The sequence below is a fragment of the Pelmatolapia mariae genome, linkage group LG16_19 (assembly GCF_036321145.2).
Source record: "Pelmatolapia mariae isolate MD_Pm_ZW linkage group LG16_19, Pm_UMD_F_2, whole genome shotgun sequence".
NCBI lineage: Eukaryota > Metazoa > Chordata > Actinopteri > Cichliformes > Cichlidae > Pelmatolapia > Pelmatolapia mariae.
Genome location: NC_086241.1, coordinates 6,855,165 through 6,874,402, shown reverse-complemented (window position 1 = coordinate 6,874,402; position 19,238 = coordinate 6,855,165). Strand labels below are relative to the sequence as shown.

Below are 19,238 nucleotides of genomic sequence, written 5' to 3'. Positions count from 1 at the left end.
CTTTTCCTTCGAATTCTCTCTTGTACTTTCTCATTCAACCACCAAGTCTCCTTTAATGATAATAACAACTACAAAACCACCATCACCAACAATAATAATAATAATGATACGGAATAATAAGGAATGAATGAATCTAATAACATTCTAATAAACCCAGTAAAAGTAGCGTAATTAAGCCACCTTTTCGCTGTAAACATGTTGTAAAACTTAGTCATATATTGATAGGTCATATATCCGATGGTGCAGTTTTAAAAAAAAACACAGAAGAAGAATTGATAGGGTACGTCATAATTACTTAACTATATTTCCACCAATAAAAAGCTATGGGGGCGTGACTGTTCCGCTCTATATACTTGTGGAAGCCGGCGTCTGTGAGTCATCGCCGCTCGGACAGACAACGTGCTTCGAATCGCTATACAGAAGCCTCGCAGATTCTCTCGGATTTATTAGGAACCACGAATTTCTCTCTCATTGCCCGACAGGATTGAGATGTTACATTTTAGGTCCTCGACAGTGCTGAAGGAGTTGTTTGAAGCCACCCTCAAGCGTCCCTTTCCCGTCTACCGAGAGAAGACCTGGTTGCCGGCAGGCTCCCGCTGCTTCTGCTGCCTCGGCTCCGCCTCCGTTGATGCCAGAGCCGCATCTGCTCCTCTGAAGCTCCTCAATGCCGCCGCGCACCGCCCGGCTCTCCGCACCGCGCCCCGCGCCGCCTATCTCCGCTCCTACTGCGTGAAAACCGAAGCCGAGGAGGTGGATGAGCAGCTGAAGAAGGATGGGGCCGGCGGCGAAGCGGCCAGCGACAAGTAGGTTTCAGTAAAATCCTTCTAGAAGATCTCCGGGTTGCCCGCTACCATAACGTGACGTCGCATCTGGCGTCTGTGCGTGACGCGAGCGGATGCTGCGACCGCTAACCGACGCGAACACTTTTTAATGATCGCATTAAATGTCCCTTTATTTAAAATGTAAACGTTTATTTATTTTTAAATGTGATTTTTACAGGTTTAGCCATTCATTTAAGACATTTTAAATAAACCGTAAATAAATAAATTAAAAAAATAAGCTAGCTTGTAGCCTGTGTGGGACATCAGTGGCTCTCGGGCCATGTGCGACGTGTTCGCTCCACCGGCTTCGTTAAAGGTGGTGATACAAATGTTCACGCCTTCAAATACTCCGCGTCAGGGCACCTCCGCTCTACCGGGATTTTGAGTTGACCACGCCAACCTGTAGGTGTTGTCCTGTTGGCTGCCTGCCCCCGAGGAGATAATACTCAGCGTGGGCCAACAGTTGTGAAAGTGAAACAGCAGCAGGCCGTGAATCAGAGGTTAAAAAGGTCCCCACCGAGGCTTCAGGAGACCGGGTGCAGCTTCTCACTGAGCTACGATCATCCACATGCACGTGTTTTTATTATAGCTTTGCTCGCAGTGACAAGGAGTGCTGCTGTGCTGGGGATGAAGCAGAGCAGGCTCTAGTGGTTTCTACTGTGACCTTCACTAAGGAGGCTACAGGTCACATTTGGAGCGTTGCTGCTGCTCCACAGGTTATTTATGTTGAACATAACAGACTCGATCAACTCGCTGTAAAAAAACAAAAACAAAAGAAAAAACATTAACTTTTTTCAAATGTATTTATTTTAACATAAAACCAGTGCAGCACAGCACTGAATGAAGGATACATTATGCTGTTTATATTTATCCACATCCAGTTAATGACGCATTACAATAGTCCTGCCAATTTTTTTCAGTTGATGGGCCTAGTTTTAGCTGACTATATCAAGTAGAAATAAAACACAGTAACATTTAATAATTATATCTGCATTATGATTTAAAGATGACTGTGACTCTAATAGGGCACAAAGCCTTCACTTCTGAGTATTGTAGAAATGAAGAAAAGGTAATTTTAGTCATTTAAAAATGGGAAATACTGTAAAGTTTCAACATATTTCACCTCAAATAAAGTACAAAAGAAATATTTTGTTTAAAAATTGGAAATACTAATAACGCCTCTGCAGTTTTCACTATTTTGGACTTCCTTGTGTTGCCATATGTTTGACCTCGCACAATACCAATGCCACAATTTACAAACTGATGAGAAATGCAGGAATTTTTGGTGTCTTCAAATGTCTTCTTTGGTAAAAATTCAAAAGTTTTCCCACTAAGTAGCAGCCCTGCAGCTGTCATCAGATAAAAAAATGAAATCCTAATGATTGAGTCTTTTGGGGGGGTTAAATCCACATCTGTGGCAGCCTCGAGCTGCCTGTCTGCAGCCACGTCGTCCTTTTGCAGCGAGCTGGAAAAAATTCATGAGATATTTCCTGACCTCGAAATGAAGACTCACACGGACAGGGTGGCGTCACCACAGCGATGTACGATATTGGTTTTTGCTCTGCTAATGCACATGTTGCACTCCCAAGACACTCTTCACATAATCCCTCAGGGTCAGCAGGTTTCCTGTCTGAAATAATGAAGCTTAATGAAAGCAACACAACATGCAGTTATTGCTCTAGCTTGTAGTCTTTGTTTCTCCGTGCTTTAGATAAGAGTAGGTACAGCTACTGCAGGAAACACATCAGGGAACCTGTATCTAACACAGGCTGATGTGTTTCCTGCAGTAGCTGGTCAAACCAAGGTGTCATCACATGAAGAGTGGCTGAGATGTGGATATTTTTAGACTTGATGTCAGTATGTGACGGGGACTATCTCAGTATTTTCTATGAAATCAAGTGTGATATGTTTATTAAAACAGTGTGAATAATAAATAAAGCAAAAAAATATAATTATTTGGTAGTGATAAGCAGTATTCTGGTGGTTTTACAGTATATCACAGCATTACTGCATGACTGAGACATTGCAGATGAAATCAGCATTATATACAATCATTAAATATTTGGCATGGGTGCGTTCACACCAAAGGTGAAGCAGGATTTCTCCTCCTGTTATTTGCATGAATACAGCAGTGTTGCATACCCACGAATATTCAGCCAGTGAGGTAAGGAGGAAAAGCTAAGTTTGGCTGCAGTTGCACATCTTAAAAAGTCCTGTAATCGCACACTTTTCTCTGAAACCTCTTTTATTCCTGTCAATAGAAAACTGAAATTGAAGCAGTCTGCTCCACCAGTCCTTAGGCTGCATCCGTAAGCCCCGCCCACAGTGAAATGAAGCCGTGAAATGAAGCAAAACAAGTCAAACTGTCTAAAAGTAGATGGCCAGCAGCTGCCTGATCTGAGCCTGTAGCTGCAGAAGCTTCACATGATGGCAGCATCCACGTAAAACAATGGGTTAAATATTAATTGCATTTACCGGAGGTCTGGTTAGGTGTTAGTCTGTTTTTTGATGTTGGCAGATACATGAGCACTATGGTGTGTCTACTGTTGTGTGACTGGGTGTCCAGAGGGCAGCCGTCATTGCTAAAGCACTCCTGAGGAAGCGGAGCACAGGAAGAAGACTACTCTTCAGCTCTTGTTTCCAGGAAACTGTGAAAATGTTTTGCATGCACTGGTGAGCAGTCATCCAATTGCAGATGGACTGAGCCATCTGTCCGTGAGGATTTTTACAGGGACAAATGCAGACAAACAAGGTGTTCAAGGCAGTATTCAGCCCTTAACCATCTACAGGTTAAACACCGTCTGGTGGGTTTGCTCATTTAGTTCAGCTCATGTTTGCTGCTGACAGCTGTAAGACTCGGGCACTTAAATCACCGGACTCTGTGAAATGGGGCTTGTTCATTCAGTCATCTGTGGACCAGTGCAAGGATTTGAATTGGGCTTGACACTGCTGTCAGTTTTTCCGCTTCAGTTAGCTTTGAGTAAAGTAAAGGTTCAGCCTTTATCTGCTTCCTGCTGCTTTAAACTACAAGGTGAACCTGAAGTACTTGGAAAAGTGTGTGAACAGAGACTTCAGGTGGCTGCGATCTAAACAAACCCCAGAGTCCTGCATGTGCAGCCAGCACTGCAGTTCCTCTGATGTCCACTTGAGGCTCCAGCAGTAAATCAGTCCCCACAGATTCCCAATGTTAAAGTGTTTACAGCAGAAATAAACACAATTACGTCCTGATACAGAAAAAGTTTTGCTCTCTGTGGAGATTACTATGTAGTACTATTTGACAGGTTTCTCTGTGTGAAGGATTTAACTTTACTGCAGTTGTACACACACAAATACACACCACCAAATGACAATGGAAATCTGCACGAAACAAAGAGTTAAATATGGTACAACCAGAATTTTAAACTCATGATCTAAGATGACTTAAAACATCCAGAAGCAGGTTTAGGTAGAAGTAATTGCTTCCTCCTTTATTGATTAGCATTATCAGTGATATCAGCTCTTAAAGATAAAGTTGAAAGTTGAGAGGCTTGTGTCAGTTATGTCAGCTTGATTGAAAGCATCCTTATGTTCAATAATTCAGTCTGATATGGTAACCTGACTGGGGGAATTAAGAACAAACTGAACAGGATTGTCAGAGCTGCTGGAAAAATTACTGGTTGACAACAAATTTCATTGGTTAAGCTGTATCATCAGGCTGTTTTAAGGAAAGCCCAGCCTATTTTTGGTGACCATGAACACCCTCTTCATTCTGACTTTGAATTAATCGCCTCAGGATAATGATTCAGGACACCTTTAGCTAGTAAAAAGGTGTATAAGGGATCATTTATGCCAACAGCGATAATTAGATGCTGTGATGTATATTGAACACTAATGTTGAAACTCGAGAAACCAATGAGCGGCGTAACAGTGGCTAGATCCAGTCTGTGGTCACATCCTGTTTAAACCTCTTCTGTGTTGGATGCTCTGGCAGATGACTTGAGAATCCCAAGTGGAGATTTATTAGTTTTGATAAATGAATGAATTTAAAAGCTAAATGGGCCTCATCATGACTAATGAACCCACACTGATGTGTGGAGTTTAATTACATGAAGCTGCCCTTGTGTTTTCTGCCGGCTCTGCACAAAATGCCGCCATGTGGCTGCTGCAAGTTTCAGAGCAGAAAGATCTCAGTGCAAACCCCTCCTCCGCAGAGTCTGAATGACTGCTCAGCAGCGAGAAACACATCAGAGGGCAGGTTGTGCTTAAGAGTGTCTCAGATTAGCACATGTCAGAGTGGAGACTTTATCTTAGATGCATATCGCATGCAAGTTTCCTTTCGACTGTGTGCTGTTCTTATCGTTGCTGTGCGTACAGAGGCAGATGTCGGGTCAATAAATCTCTTGAATCATGCATGCCCGACTGACGGCATTTCAGTCGATCTGGGTGTGTTTGCACACGTTTGGCTGTCGTTACCTCGGCTGAATGAGGAGTGTTTACTCTGTGGAGAACAGGAGGAGACGAGAGGAAGGCAGGGAGGAGCGCTGGGTGAATCCTGGGATTTTAAATGGTGATGTGGCTGTTGGCAGAGCTAAATCTAGTCTGTGCAGTGCAAAGTTTTGGTGGCTCATTTATTTATTTCCAGGTTAAATTTGTTGGTGTCTTGAAAAAACTCCAGATGTTTGAATGCTTCTCTGTGCCGAGCTAACTTTTCTCCTCTGCTGCGGTGTCATCCCGGCGTGTGAACGAGCCACAGTGTTGGTTTTATTAATCCAAGAGCCTCCGAGGGCTGGACGGGACCAAAGACTGGAGAATTTCTGGAATTTAGGTCTGATCCAGACACAACCACTAAACCTGTGTGCAGCGGTCACGTAGTTTGGGGGTTTATGTAATTATAGATGCTTCTATTGCAACATTATTTAAGTGGAGACAGTGCACACTGTTTAATGCATTCACTCAATTCAATGAATAAGGAAAAAGTATAAATGTGCATGGACTTAACCGTTGCACCAGAATATGGCAGCACATACACACAAGGACACACTCACCAGACAGTTTATTAGATGCACCTTGTTAAAACTGGATTTGCCCGGTTTTGCCCTCAGATATAATTTCACAATATCACAGCACAAATTCAACAAGTTGCTGGAAACATTGCTCAGGAAATTTGCTGAGCAATGTTGCTGCAGATTCATGATGTCGGTCTGCCATTCCATCACATCCCAAATATGCTCTATTGGATTGAGATGTACCAAATATTCCTCTAAAGCTCGTCTTCTCTTCCTTCCAAAACGATATAAGATAAGATAATAAGAACTTAATTTATCCCGAGGGAAATTCTTTTGTCATACACATGCTCAATGCAGCGAGAGAGACAGAGGAACAGAGTAATAAGATATACAATATGTACAATAGAATAGAAGTACACAGTAATATGCAGTAGGATAGTGCAAAATATAATATCGAATAACTGTAGCAAGTAACAGTATAACTATCCTGAAAAATAAATAGCTTAGCTTAGCTATTAGTGCAGGTGATTGTAAAAGTGACATAGTATTGTGCAAATGGATACAAGAGTAGCAGCATATGATGGGGAGATGAAACAAACATTCAGTGAAAAAACTGTTGGGTGATATTGCACGGTCTGAATGGGAACAGAATAGCTTGTTATTAATCCTCAGGAAAATCACCTACAGAGTGAGGAAGAGTTGTATAATTTTATTGCCACAGGTACAAAGGATTTCCTGTGGCGGTCAGTTCTGCATTTCGGGGCAATGAGTCTTTTGCTGCGTGTGCTCCGATGGTCCATCATGGAGGCGTGGATGGGGTGGGAGGGGTTGTCCATGATACAAAGAAGCTTTTTTAGCATTCTCCTCTCGGACACCTCCTCTAGGTTCTCCAGTCTGACACCCAGGACAGAACTAGCCTTTTTAATCAGTTTGTTCAGCCTGTTGGCATCGGCTGTCTTCACCCCACTGCCCCAGCACACAGCTGCAAAGAACACAACACTCTCTACCACAGAGGGATAGAACATTGTCAGCATTTTCCTACAAACATTAAAGGACCTGAGCCGCCAAAATAGGAAAGTAATTTTCAACTGTAGAGAGCATGTTAGACAGGCTGCCATCCGAGACGGCGCCGGAAGTATCAATTTAAACTTTGTCTCTGACACAAACAGTAATATTGTTTATAGTACATCTGTCATCTCATCTCCTGATGAATCATCATCATTGCTGTTTCATTTACATCTATAAAAGGATAGACTTAGTAATGTGGCGTTTTATAAAGAGTAAAGCCGTTTTTCGGATTTACTGTATAAACAAACACACACACCTTTTGTCACTAACGCTTGGCCTGCTTATTTCTATTAGAGCCCTCACTAATGTGTTAATGGCTGTATCAACAGCCAAAGATAAGCTCTGTGTTTACACTGGCTTGAAAAGTGAGAATAGGGTGTAGTGTGGTTTGTGTTAAAGGGCGATTCTGCTGTGTGTCAACAACGCTGAGAGGCTGCAGTTACTTTATATCAGAGCTCATGTGTAAAGTGCTTTTAGGCGACGATAGTGCTTTGGGGACTTAATCGTTGCCTCCTTTCTGTCTTTTCTTTCTATCCCAGGAGAAGAAACGCAGGGATTCTCCCGAGTTTGGAGGATTTGCTTTTCTACACAGTGGCCGAAGGTCAAGAGACGATTCCTGCTCACAAATTTCTCACAGTAAGTCCTTCAGATTCAGCTTGGTCACATACATTCAGAGTTATTATGTTGCACTACAACTGGGTGTTAGGAGACACGTTAGTTAATTGAAATAACTAACAAAAACATAAAAACTGGAAACCTGCTGGTTGGCTCTACACTGACAGTTTTCACATCTAGTATTCATGTGAATATTTCATCCAAACAGTTTTGACTTCTTTGTTAAAAATGTGAAAATATCCACCAAAAGCATTAAAATAACTTATTTGTTTAATTAATTTTAGGCACTGAAAGCCACGGGGCTTCGTTCCGGAGATCCCCGACTGAAGGAGTGCATGGAAACACTGAAAGAAACTCTAAAGAAGACTTCAGATGGCGTTACACTGGACAGGCACCTTTTCAAGAAGTGAGGCTGCTTGTTATGGTGTTATTTATTTTTTATCTCCACTTTTTTCTTCATTTTTTCAAGGAAACTGCACTGACAGCAGCCTCAAAAAGCATTCAGCACATGTTGATGGTCATGTATTATTAATGAGCAAATTCAAGTGTTTGAATTTACTTATTATATGAGTACAAAAATATATTCATCAAGTGTGAAGTAGGCAGATTGTGCAGAATTAGCTCAGCTTTTCATTCACAGGGGCTGCTCGATCAGTTATTTAACGCTATCAGTTACTCGCTTTAAAACATAAATTTTTCTTCTTTAAAAAAAAAGATTTCCTTGAAATTAACATATTTAACAATAATTTGCTGCAATGAGTTTAAGCCTTTCTTTCATCGTAGCGTGAGCGAAGATTACGTTGTCTTGGGCTTTCAGGAGGGGTGAAGGCACACCGCTGTAAATAAGGTGGTGCGCTTGATTTGTAACCCAAAGGGGACAGAATGTGAAATTGTGACTGTTTTCTTTGGTCTTCTTAATTGTCAGCCAGAAATTACTGAACATTTTCTTCATGCTTGCAAGCAGCATTAGTAAAACAAAGGCGTTTTTCATTCTCATTCTCAAGTGAGCTACTGTCACCGATGACACATTACCTACTTCAAAGTAGGAATCTATTGAAAGAAGGTGCCAGGAGCAGCAATAGCAGTGACACAGCACAAATGTGAGCATAAAAGTAGCACAGGCAGTGTTTTCCCTGGAAATTTTAAGTAAAAGTATAAAATAACTGCTTAACAATAACTGAAATAACTTAACCCTGTAACTCGTCAGGCGCTACACAACATTGTCACATAGTGAAAGGGAAAATATTTTCTATCAGGGACAGTTTATTTTAAGTTGAGCTATTTAAAGGTACAGAGTTAGTATTTTTTTTAAGTACTCATAGTATAAATATATACAGATGTGTATTAATGTGCAAATTATGTCTTCCAACAAATTGATGTGTTTCATAAACATATATTTAATCCATTAAAAATATAGGAGTGGGTTTGTGGTTTGTGGAAGCCGCCATGTTCCTCCTATATTTAAATTCAGTGGCTGGGAAGTACGTCGCTCTTCTGAGAAATCGCATATGTGGCTAGAAACTGGTGTCAAAGGTGGAGGAGGAGAGAGGTCGTAGGCGTTCATGTGCTCGCATAGCTCTTTAATTCCTGCCCCCACTTTCAGACTCAAGATATGAAGCATCTTAACTATGTGTTGTTGGGGAAGGGGTCCCATTCACCAAAGAAGCAAAAGCACAAAGGAAAGGGATAACACCACCGGCATCTTAATAAAATGTTGTCCTCTTCCTCCTCACCTCAAACTCATCTCCTGAAGTCACGTCACTAACACACAAAACGTGTGATGTATGGAACAGCCCTCGTTTGTAAGATTTGGGGGTTTGATGCAAACATAATTGTCGGTTAAACTGATCCATCCCAGCTGGCGCCGCTGCTTAAGTTGGTTACTTCCTTCATGGTTTTACAGCGTGTGAAATCTCTCATTCATCAGTGTGTGCACTCATGTTGGATCAGGCTCCTTCCAGGACAAAATGAGCTGCTGATCAAACTGTTCTGATGAAGCTTCTTCATCAAACACATCACAAAAGTTTGTCAGACTTCAGGGTTGCAAACTTTACCTCCAGTTGCATGCAGTCCCGATGTTTTAGCATGCTTTCTGTGATTTATTCATCAGGTGTGTCCAGAGCAACATTGTCCTGCTCACGCAGGCCTTCCGCAAGAAGTTCGTCATCCCAGACTTCCAGTCCTTCACCTCCCATATTGATGAGCTGTATGAGAATGCCAAAAATCTCACTGGAGGGCAGGTGTGTCCTTAGATCCATGGCTTTTTCTTTCTCTCTGCATCATGATTATAATTTAGCCATTACCATCAGTCTCTTCTCAGGTGCAGTCGAAAGTTTGGATCAGTCGAGCCTCGGAGGGAAAAATTTGCCCTTGGACGAGTTAAAGGGATCTTTGAGGCCACTGTGAGCTAGCTGTCACTTTCGCAGAAGAGTGCAGGATTTTCACTGGCAGCACATTTCTGTTTGAGTCATCTGTTTGGCGCTCGCTATGAAAACGTTCAGGCATTCAAAACAAAGTCAGCAAAGTCATAAAAAGGAGAATTATCGGCTAATATTCCTAAATTAAATGGAAAACTAACAATCTAATAGAGGGCTGTTTACTCAATCAGGGTTGTAGGAGGGAGGATGTTTGACCTGTTAAACTAAAACAATTTTTAAAAAAAGCAGAGGCGAAATTAATGGCTGTGTTTAGTCAGTTTGTAAACATCCGTCTATCAGAAATACAGACTCAGCCATGGTTATAGTGGTTGATAAAGCGGCTTTTAGTGGTCTGTATTTATAAGGTGTCACACCAGATAAATGACCCGTTCCTTGTTCCTTTGAACAAAGAGGAAATAATCACTAACAAAATAAAGACTTAAATAAAATATCATCCTAAATTTAAACATCACTATCGATTCAGAATTTCACAGTCGCTGCTTCCCTAGCTGTGTTTTCCTGTTTGTAAAAGTCTTCTCTGTAGAAAAATGGCAGCTTCTAAGCCAAACTGGTGCTCTGCTAGACAAGATGAAGACTTTCTTTTTATTTGATAAGAATGTGATCTGATGTTTCCAGCTCATGTTTTTATTCCTGGACTCTTCTAGAGTAGTTTTGCATGATTATCAGTTTAAAACGATCCTTGTATATCTTATATTGGGCTTCTGTGCTAACCTGAAACATTTAAGCCAAAAGTAGAAAGGACTATCTAAAACTGTCTCTTTAGAGCTTTTAACTCACGGAAACTACAGGTGTTTGCCGTGTTTAATATGTAAACGATCGTGGCTCAAGAGTTGGCAGTTCGTCTAGTAATTGGAAGGTTGCTGGTTCGAGCCCCGGCTTGGACAGTCTCGGTCGTTGTGTCCTTGGGCAAGACACTTCACCCGTTGCCTACTGGTGGTGGTCAGAGGGCCCGGTGGCGCCAGTGTCCGGCAGCCTCGCCTCTGTCAGTGCGCCCCAGGGTGGCTGTGGCTACAATGTAGCTTGCCATCACCAGTGTGTGAATGGGTGGATGACTGAATGTGTAAAGGGCTTTGGGGTCCTTAGGGACTAGTAAAGCGCTATACAAATACAGGCCATTTACCATTACCATGTAACAGTTTTTAAAAAGGGCCTTGTTAGTCTGAATAATAAGAGCGCAGGAAGTGAGCCACTGTCATGATGGTAGCTGAAGATAAATTAGCATGTTGTCCTAATTTAACTTATTTCGAATGACCGAGGGTGGATTCTTCCTTCTGAGGTTTGTTATTGTGTATTACCAGCTCTGTGTGTGTGCTGAAGCCTGAGCCTCGGCAGACGTCAGCAGTGTAAGGTGACCAGCCTCCTCTCTCACCTGCCTGCCCTCTCTTTCAGGTTGCAGACTACATTCCTCAGCTGGCCAAGTTCAGCCCCGACCTGTGGGCGGTCTCTCTGTGCACGGTGGACGGGCAGAGGTGAGACGCTGGTAGCACATTAATACTTAATGTTCGCTTAATGGTTCTCACACACTGTTGTCTGTGTGAAATCGCCATGTTCAGCTATATGCTGGTTAAATAATAACACAATAATGTTCCAGGAGTGAAGTGAGGAACGCTAACGCGACAGTTTTTATGCATTGTTTTTTATTAAAACCTCAGTAAACCTGGTTAATGATCCTGAGATGGTGCTGTGTTTCACTCTTTCACCTTCATCTTATCTTAAGAGTTTTTAAGACCTAAAGAAAGAAGAAGAAACAGAAGTTTCCACAGCAGATCGGTAAATTCGAACTGCTGTTTTTTGATTGGATTTACCTCTTGATCTGCAGTCCTGCCCTCAGTTGTGGTCACGAACTGTACAAAGTGACTGAATGAATGAGGTCAAGGATGCAAATACTAGAAATCCTAACATCCTTACTGGAGTCATACTGGGAGAGAATTAGTTGTTAGAGTTGGTGGCACAACCCAAAGAATAGTGATGGTGTTACCTTTGACGTAGTTGCTTTGCAGACGGGGACTAGGCCTGTGATGGTGATTAAAACACCATTAACTGCATGTTGCAGTTAAACAAAGTCAAGTTGGAGTTTCATGCAAACTGTTTTTGATAAAATTAACTTTAAATCAATGAAAATCGCAAATCTGTTGCTGTCTGCAAAATCAGAAATTCACATTATTTATTTACATTTAGATTCCAGCCAGAACCTCAGAGATCTGAAACGGCATTTCGTCCACAAATAGCGACAAAGCTGCTCAAGGACAGCAATTTAACTGCAGAATGACACCGAACGCTCTTACACAGGAACGTAATCAGAAAACAAGCAGCTGAGTCGAGTTCAGTTGCTTGTATGTATGCTCATCTCCAAAGAGATGCAGACAAGTTGAGCTCATTGGCACAGACTGATTTAGATGAATTGCAACTTGTTGGTAATCTGCGTATATAAAGTCAACAGCAGTTATCTGCAAGTCTTTACCAATCTGTGAGAGAATGGTTGCTATGAGACAAGTTGCAGCCCACCAGGGCAACCTATGCAATCACCTTTATGCTCAAACACGGTCACCCAGAGGTTAACGCTGTTGGACAATTAATCTTCAATTGGCACAGCTCCCTGCAGCAGGTCATTGACAGCAGAAATAAATCATTACAGTCACCAGGCAACCGCAGAAAAAAAATTAAGGTGTTATATTACATTATACATTATATTACCTGTTTTAGTGCAGTAATCTTTGTGAAGGTCAGTGTTTATATTTCAGAGAAACATTAGATTAACCAGTTTGTTTGTTTTTTAATTATTGTAGGGCGGTCCTGGTTCAAGCTGGTTAAAACTGTTGATTTTATCCCACTTGCATTTCCCAGAAAAGACAAAACATGTGCAAAGAAATAACCATTTCTCAGTAACTATGTCAGGAGGTGTTCTGATCGACCTGTTCTCTGATTAGTGATTGTAAACTTTCATAAAAGTTTGTTTGTGGGACGAAAGACAGTTGTAAAGATAACGGTTTTGTTTTTACACAGTGTTACTTCAGTTTATCGTGACTTTCCTACAAATTGTGAAACACTCACTGTTTTCACGTGTCTGTTCTGGCTTCTTCTTGTCTCTAATCATTGAACCAGCAGCCTGCGGCCTGCTCTGATAACGTCCTATCTTTATGTTTTTGTTGCAGACATACGGTGGGAGACACTAAGGTCCCCTTCTGCCTGCAGTCTTGTGTGAAGCCTCTGAAGTATGCCGTCGCCGTGCACGACCACGGCACGGAGTACGTGCACAGTTTCATCGGGAAGGAGCCCAGCGGCCTCCGCTTCAACAAGCTCTTCCTGAATGAAGATGGTGAGTTGTCTTGGACTTTTTATTAAACCTTGTCCTCCAAGTAAAGCGATGAAGAGCTACTGCTGGGTACAGGAAGTTGGTGGAAGACTTAAGTGGTAGATATGATGCGAGGGTCAGATGTTCTTAAATCACAATGAGTCAGAAATCCAGCGAAGCAGCCCCCTCGCCTGGCCACATATCTTGACACACTACCTTTTTGTAGGGTTAAAAACATGCAGGCCTATGTTGACCCCCTGAATAGGTTCATTTGTATTTAGATCAAGTTTTTTAACAAGTCTGTGTTAGCTGTTTTTTTACATGCCCAAAAAAGCCAACAAAAGGGGACATGTGTTGCTTTTGTGTGTAGGTGTGTGGAAAAACAGTTCAGCTTATTAAACCTCAGTCACATGGCTATTAAAGACTAAGGGCTTCTTTTATCAGGACATGCGCTTGCATCTCACTGCGATGCTTGATGGGGGAGGCTCTCAGGGCCTCATACTCGTTCTAACCAATGCTCAGCTAGCTGTAGCATTGGTTAGAACGAGTGTGAGAGCTGTGAGTAGTCAGATGCATTGTGGGAGAACACGTGGTTGGGTTGTTCAAAAATGGGCATTTTGAGAGGAAATGCCAGAATCCCCAGGCTGAGGCTCACACTGCAGACACGTCATGGTCACTTCCTGTGTTCACCCGCCTTCTGCCAGGGCAGCCCTGCAGGGGGATAATGTTGTGTAAGCAGATCACATGACCACGAGGAAATGCAGGTGATGTAAGCGCTCAAACTCTTTCAGAGATCTGAGGGAGGAAAGTGCTGGATTTATTTTTCACTATGTGCCCGTCCACGCCCACGCCTCCACACACACACAACACTGTAATTGTAAACACTGTAAACACTGCACTCCTGTACAGTCTGTAGTAACAACAATAAGTTTTAAACTTGTCCATACATACAGATGGTTCTCACTGGGCTGTGTGATGTACACAGAGGCCTGACAGTTAGAGTTAGATCATCAGCAGCATACCACAGATACAGCGGCAAGTTGCAACACACTTTGTCAGCCCGCCAGCACATTCCTGCATTTACAGCTACATAAACATCAACAAGTGGCCAGTTGCCATCAAACGTTCAGGTTGAAAGTTACACTTTAAATACAGTAAGCCACACTTTTCTTTACACTTTACAGCAAAAATCTGCCCTATGGGTGGTTTTTAGCAGGCCTGGAATGTTCTTTTTTAATCTTTGTTAGTCCACTGTATGAACAGCAAAAACTTGCTTATAAACACTTAACAGCAGCACTACATTTATATACATATACATACACAAAACTTACAGACGTCCAGTTGATTTCTTTCTCAGCTCCTTCGACTACATACATCGTTTTTTTGCAAGCTACATAGAGACTTGTTCGGTTTTATACATGTATTTATTTCTTTTGTCCACAACTCAGGCGATTTCAAATCGAAAAGATAAGAAAAATCCAGAAACGATTTGGCACATGTTGTGACTGTTTCAGCTGCTACAGCCTCCGCTGTGTTTCTCTGTATTATCAGTGTTTACTGTGTATGCACTTGACCCTCGTATTCTGATCTGTGTATATGCACAGCTCTCAGGCCAAATGTTTGCACTTTGATCCTTCGTAGCACGCTAACAGAGCTCTCGTTGTTTTGCAGATAAGCCGCACAACCCGATGGTGAATGCTGGCGCTATTGTTTGTACTTCACTCATAAAGGTAAAAGCAGTCACACTTCGTCCTCCTCCTCTGTGTGTGTGTTTGTTTACGTCCAGTCTGTGTGTCACTTCCTCTCAAACCTCAGAAAATTCCTTGTAATGTGGGCGTCGCTGAGCTGCTTTATCAGTGAGGTAAAATGAGGGGTAATGTAAGGCTGTGGGCCTGGGGGTTAGTTATCCTGCTTTTAATGATTTACCTGCCATTTCCTGACTTATTTAACTGATTCTTGTGAAACTCATGATGATTTTCTTTCCACTGTGTTCTCGTGTTTACGACTGACTCAGTTCGAGGTATTTGTAGGTTACTGCCCTTAGGCGTGTGTCCTGTTGTGGTGATTAAAAGTCTTGTTAATCCCTCCTGAAGGACACTTAGCTGCTCCAGCTCACACGCTTCAACCACACAGACTAAAAATAACCTGCACGGAGAGCAAGCACAGGTTAAAATGCACACCTTCAGATTTTATCTATCGTACGGTGGCTCAGCCTTAACGTAGATTCAGTAAGTTTTCTGGTGAGAGATCAAACCAGCTGCAGCTCACAGTCTGACCCCCCAAACAAAGGAGATATTAAACCTGGCTTAAATACCAGCTTTGTCACAGGCTTTTCCTCTGGCAGAGTTACATTTAAAAACACTTTGAATGACGATTAACGGCTTTAGAGGTTAAATTTAATTTCTTTATCCACAACAAGCTCTCTTTCCTTAATTAGCGCTCGCATGCATGCTCACACAGGAGCTGTCGGCTCTGTTTTCACAGCTTCTCATTTTTCCTCTTTAATAGTTTAAATTGGCTCCTTTCAAGTAGATGTTTGACCCCCTTTGTTGCGTCATGACTGACTTTAATGATCGATTGCTGCAGCTTTTTCTGGAGGTGACCTATTTTTTTCTGTCCCCAGCACTTAGACTTTATCCTGTATGACTAATGAAGTGATTCATCCCAGCTGCATTGATCTATTGCCAAAGCTTCAAGGTGTTACTTTTAGTTTTTATTGGACTTGAGTGGAAGCAGTCCAGAGAGGGAAGCTCTTCAGAGTGATTTGGATCTTTTTGTATTTAAAGGTAGCTCAGGTCTGTGTGTTTTCAGTGTCCACATGTTATTGTAACCCTGTTCATTCGATCTTTTTTTCTATTTGTGCTTCTTGTTCATTTTCACCCTGCAGATAAACCGTTTTTAAAGTGACTACACTTTGCCTCATGATCTGTTAGCTTCACATAGAGGGACGTTTATCACACAGCTTTTGCGTCGTGATTGAAAAACAGCAGCTGAGCAAGGGGAGTGCAGACTCTAAACACTCCTAATTTAAATCAAAGCAGAGGACAAATTTGGTTTAAACAGAGACAGCAGCAGGCTCATTTACAAAAATGCTGTTAGACTAAACTCAGTCTTCTCTCTGGTCCTTTGGTCCTGAACTGAAATAAGGCAGGACTCCACGTTTACGACAAAAATAGTAATCACGTTTATTTACTGAAATTAAAAAAATGTCTTTTTACAGGGGTATGAATTTTAAATTTAAGTCAAATGAAAACAAATAAACGCAGGGAAAAAAGAGGCGGAGGAGGTGAGGGGACACAAGGTCATCACATTAGGGAGTTTAGGTGAGTATTTGGGAGACCTGCATGGTAGATGAGCAGAAAGCAAAGAAGAACCGACGGAAAAACCACAGACTCTTTGAACTTTTGAAACAATAAACTTTGCACTGTATCGTAAAATCGTGATTTTAATTACATTTTGATTAATTGCACTGCAACCCAGAGGCAAAGGCAACTGCAGGAAATGTTAATCCCTCTAAGCCATTAATAATCTGACCTTTACTTTCTGTAGATGGATGACCAAACATTTGTTCCAACTCGGCTTTATTTGAATTTAAGTGCATGACTTTGTGCTTTTAAAGAAAAGGTAAAAAAAGGGAAGAGCTTGGTTTATAACAAAATAAGAGCATCGCAGTAAAAAAGTACGAAAAGAAGCTAAAATGAAAACCGAAACATTCGAGAGAGCAGATGCGAGACTAAAAGTCACAAAAATCAGTCATCAGATGGACGAACGCCTGCATGTGATTTTAAATGTTTGAATGATATAAAATAAATCTGCAGAGAATCGACTGCTCTGTGTTTCAGTTTAATGACCCCGGTGTTATTGTTGTTTCACTCTCTGCTCTTATCAGCTTTGTTTTTAGCTGCAGGAGGAGGTAGAGCAGGAAACCCTGCGATAAAAGCAACCCGCAGCTTTTAGCATTAAGAGCTGGATCGTTTTTCTCAGGACCAAAACAAACTGTTTGTTTTGCAGTCAGTTTATCATTCATGTGTCAGAGTCACTAAATGCTTCCTACTGAGCTGGAGTCTGGACATGTTTAGGTTAACCAAAACACTCTTAAACCAGGGAAAAAGAGGCTGCACTGATTCTCAGTTAAAGTTTGGCAATAAAAGCCTCCACACATTTTATTTTGACACCTCTGTTATGTTTAAACTGTAAAGCACGGACAGAGACACCCATCACACCCATTAAACTGCTTCAAACGTTTGAATTTGCACCAAAATCGGGACTAAAAACATTTTTTTCACACTACAGTTTATCCTTACTGTACACATGCACAAAGTCAAGTGACGTTACGGCTTTAGTAACACCATCAACACTTCAGCTCAGTCATGCAAAGCTCTCACACGGGAAGTCAGAAATTAATCAGGAATGCAAAAAACAAAAATCTGCTTTACTATTTTCTCTTTTTTTAAAAAAGAATGAATTCAAACATTTATGGATAATGATAATAATTATAATTTATCATTAAAATACAGTTTAGATTAAAGAGCTTTCACATACAGGTGGATAAAATTTTTAAAAAAGTAAAGTGCTGAACATTATGCACAAAAACTGTTAAAGAAAGGTTAACAGACTTGAACTGGAGCATGTACTGTACGGGTGCAGTGCACAGATAGCTGCTAACTGCTGAATAACATTCAAATAAAATCCTTTAACTTCACTCATCTAAACTGCACCATCGTTCCTAGATGGTCTGTTAGTACAATTAACTGCTCAGCCGCCATTTTTATTTGAATTAAAGACTTCAAGAGGACAAACACAGGCTGAGGCGAAGCCTGGGAGACAGCAAAGTTGATTTTAACATGGAAGTCTGCAGGGACTGGCTCGCTGCTTGAGTCGGCCTCAAGTGGACGTTAGTGGAACTGCAGTTTTTAACGCTTCAACAAACAAACTTGCTGTTTCTTGAATCATAAAACTTTTACTGAACATGTCTGGACTCCAGCTCTGCAGGCACGCTCGAGTTAACATTAACCTCGCTAAAGTCTGAGCTGATCAGGTTCTGTGTTTTTGAACCACCATGTGATACAGAGAGGACTTCCTTAGACGCTCACAGCTGTCAGACAGGTTCACTCACAGCTTTCTTACTAATTAATGATGCAGTCTGAAGTCCTTAGGCCTTAAACTCAAACTCAGAACATGTGTCTGTGTCCACATCGGCTCATCAGTGTCTCTTTTTTTTTTTTAAATGTGTTGCTTTTTATTTTGATTTTAACTGTAAAGCCGTTGGTGAGGTTGCACAGTTAGCCCTTAACCTTCGGTGGGGAAACCCGCCGTGAGGAGCTTGCCGTGGCAGTATGCCCCCAAACTGTTGTTACATGCTGCTTGAAGGCTACATGTTGTTGCTGTTTTTGTATGTTGCATATTTTGCAGACTTAGGAACTGTGGGAAATAATGACTGCAGCAGCAGGTCAAATGACGTTGGTAATTTTTTCTTCCTTTTCCATATCTATCTCCTCATTCTCTCCCACTTCCCCTGATCCTCTTCCTCTCCCTTCTCTCTATTTTTTTTATTCTCCTCCAATCAGCTCTGTAGAAACTTCATGTAGTGACTCTTTAACATCTCCATCAGCGCCACAGTTTTAAAACTCTACAAGTAAAGTTAAAAATGGTGCTACAGCACTTTAAATGTGCATGTGTGGCCATGTTTTTTTGTTTTGTTTTTCCTTTGCTGTGTTTTCTCTGCGGGACATCAGCGAGCTACAAGCTGTGACGAAGGCCAACCCTCCCTCCTCCCCACCTCAAACATGCACACACACACTCACACACCTGCACAGTGTTAACTTATAATACACACCTGCCTGCATACACCCACATCTTGCAGACTTACTGTAGAAACATGCACACAGTCAGGGCTGTCATATATATTAAAAACAGGTTTGACTGTTTGGATTGGAATCAGTGAGATGTAATGAACACGTCTGCTAAGTCTCCCTTCAAACTTCCCTCTTTGTAATCTATCCGCAAACTGATCGCATTA

At 41.6% G+C, this 19,238-nt stretch overlaps 1 protein-coding gene across 4 annotated transcripts in view; it reads left to right on the top strand.

Annotated features, from left to right (window-relative positions):
• Positions 1 to 368: 368 nt before the first annotated feature.
• Positions 369 to 19,238, top strand: part of glsb (glutaminase b) — a 38,696-nt gene continuing 19,826 nt past the window's right edge. For 3 of the 4 annotated variants that reach the window (XM_063499081.1, XM_063499083.1, XM_063499082.1), the window contains exons 1-7: positions 369 to 803; positions 7,414 to 7,510; positions 7,774 to 7,895; positions 9,600 to 9,729; positions 11,317 to 11,396; positions 13,080 to 13,243; positions 14,891 to 14,949. In XM_063499081.1, the coding sequence (XP_063355151.1) occupies positions 490 to 803; positions 7,414 to 7,510; positions 7,774 to 7,895; positions 9,600 to 9,729; positions 11,317 to 11,396; positions 13,080 to 13,243; positions 14,891 to 14,949 (966 nt within the window). In that variant the 5' untranslated portion in view covers positions 369 to 489. Of the gene's footprint in view, positions 804 to 7,413; positions 7,511 to 7,773; positions 7,896 to 9,599; positions 9,730 to 11,316; positions 11,397 to 13,079; positions 13,244 to 14,890; positions 14,950 to 15,045; positions 18,683 to 19,238 lie in introns of those variants that run through there. The other variant, XM_063499084.1, reaches the window with a different exon arrangement.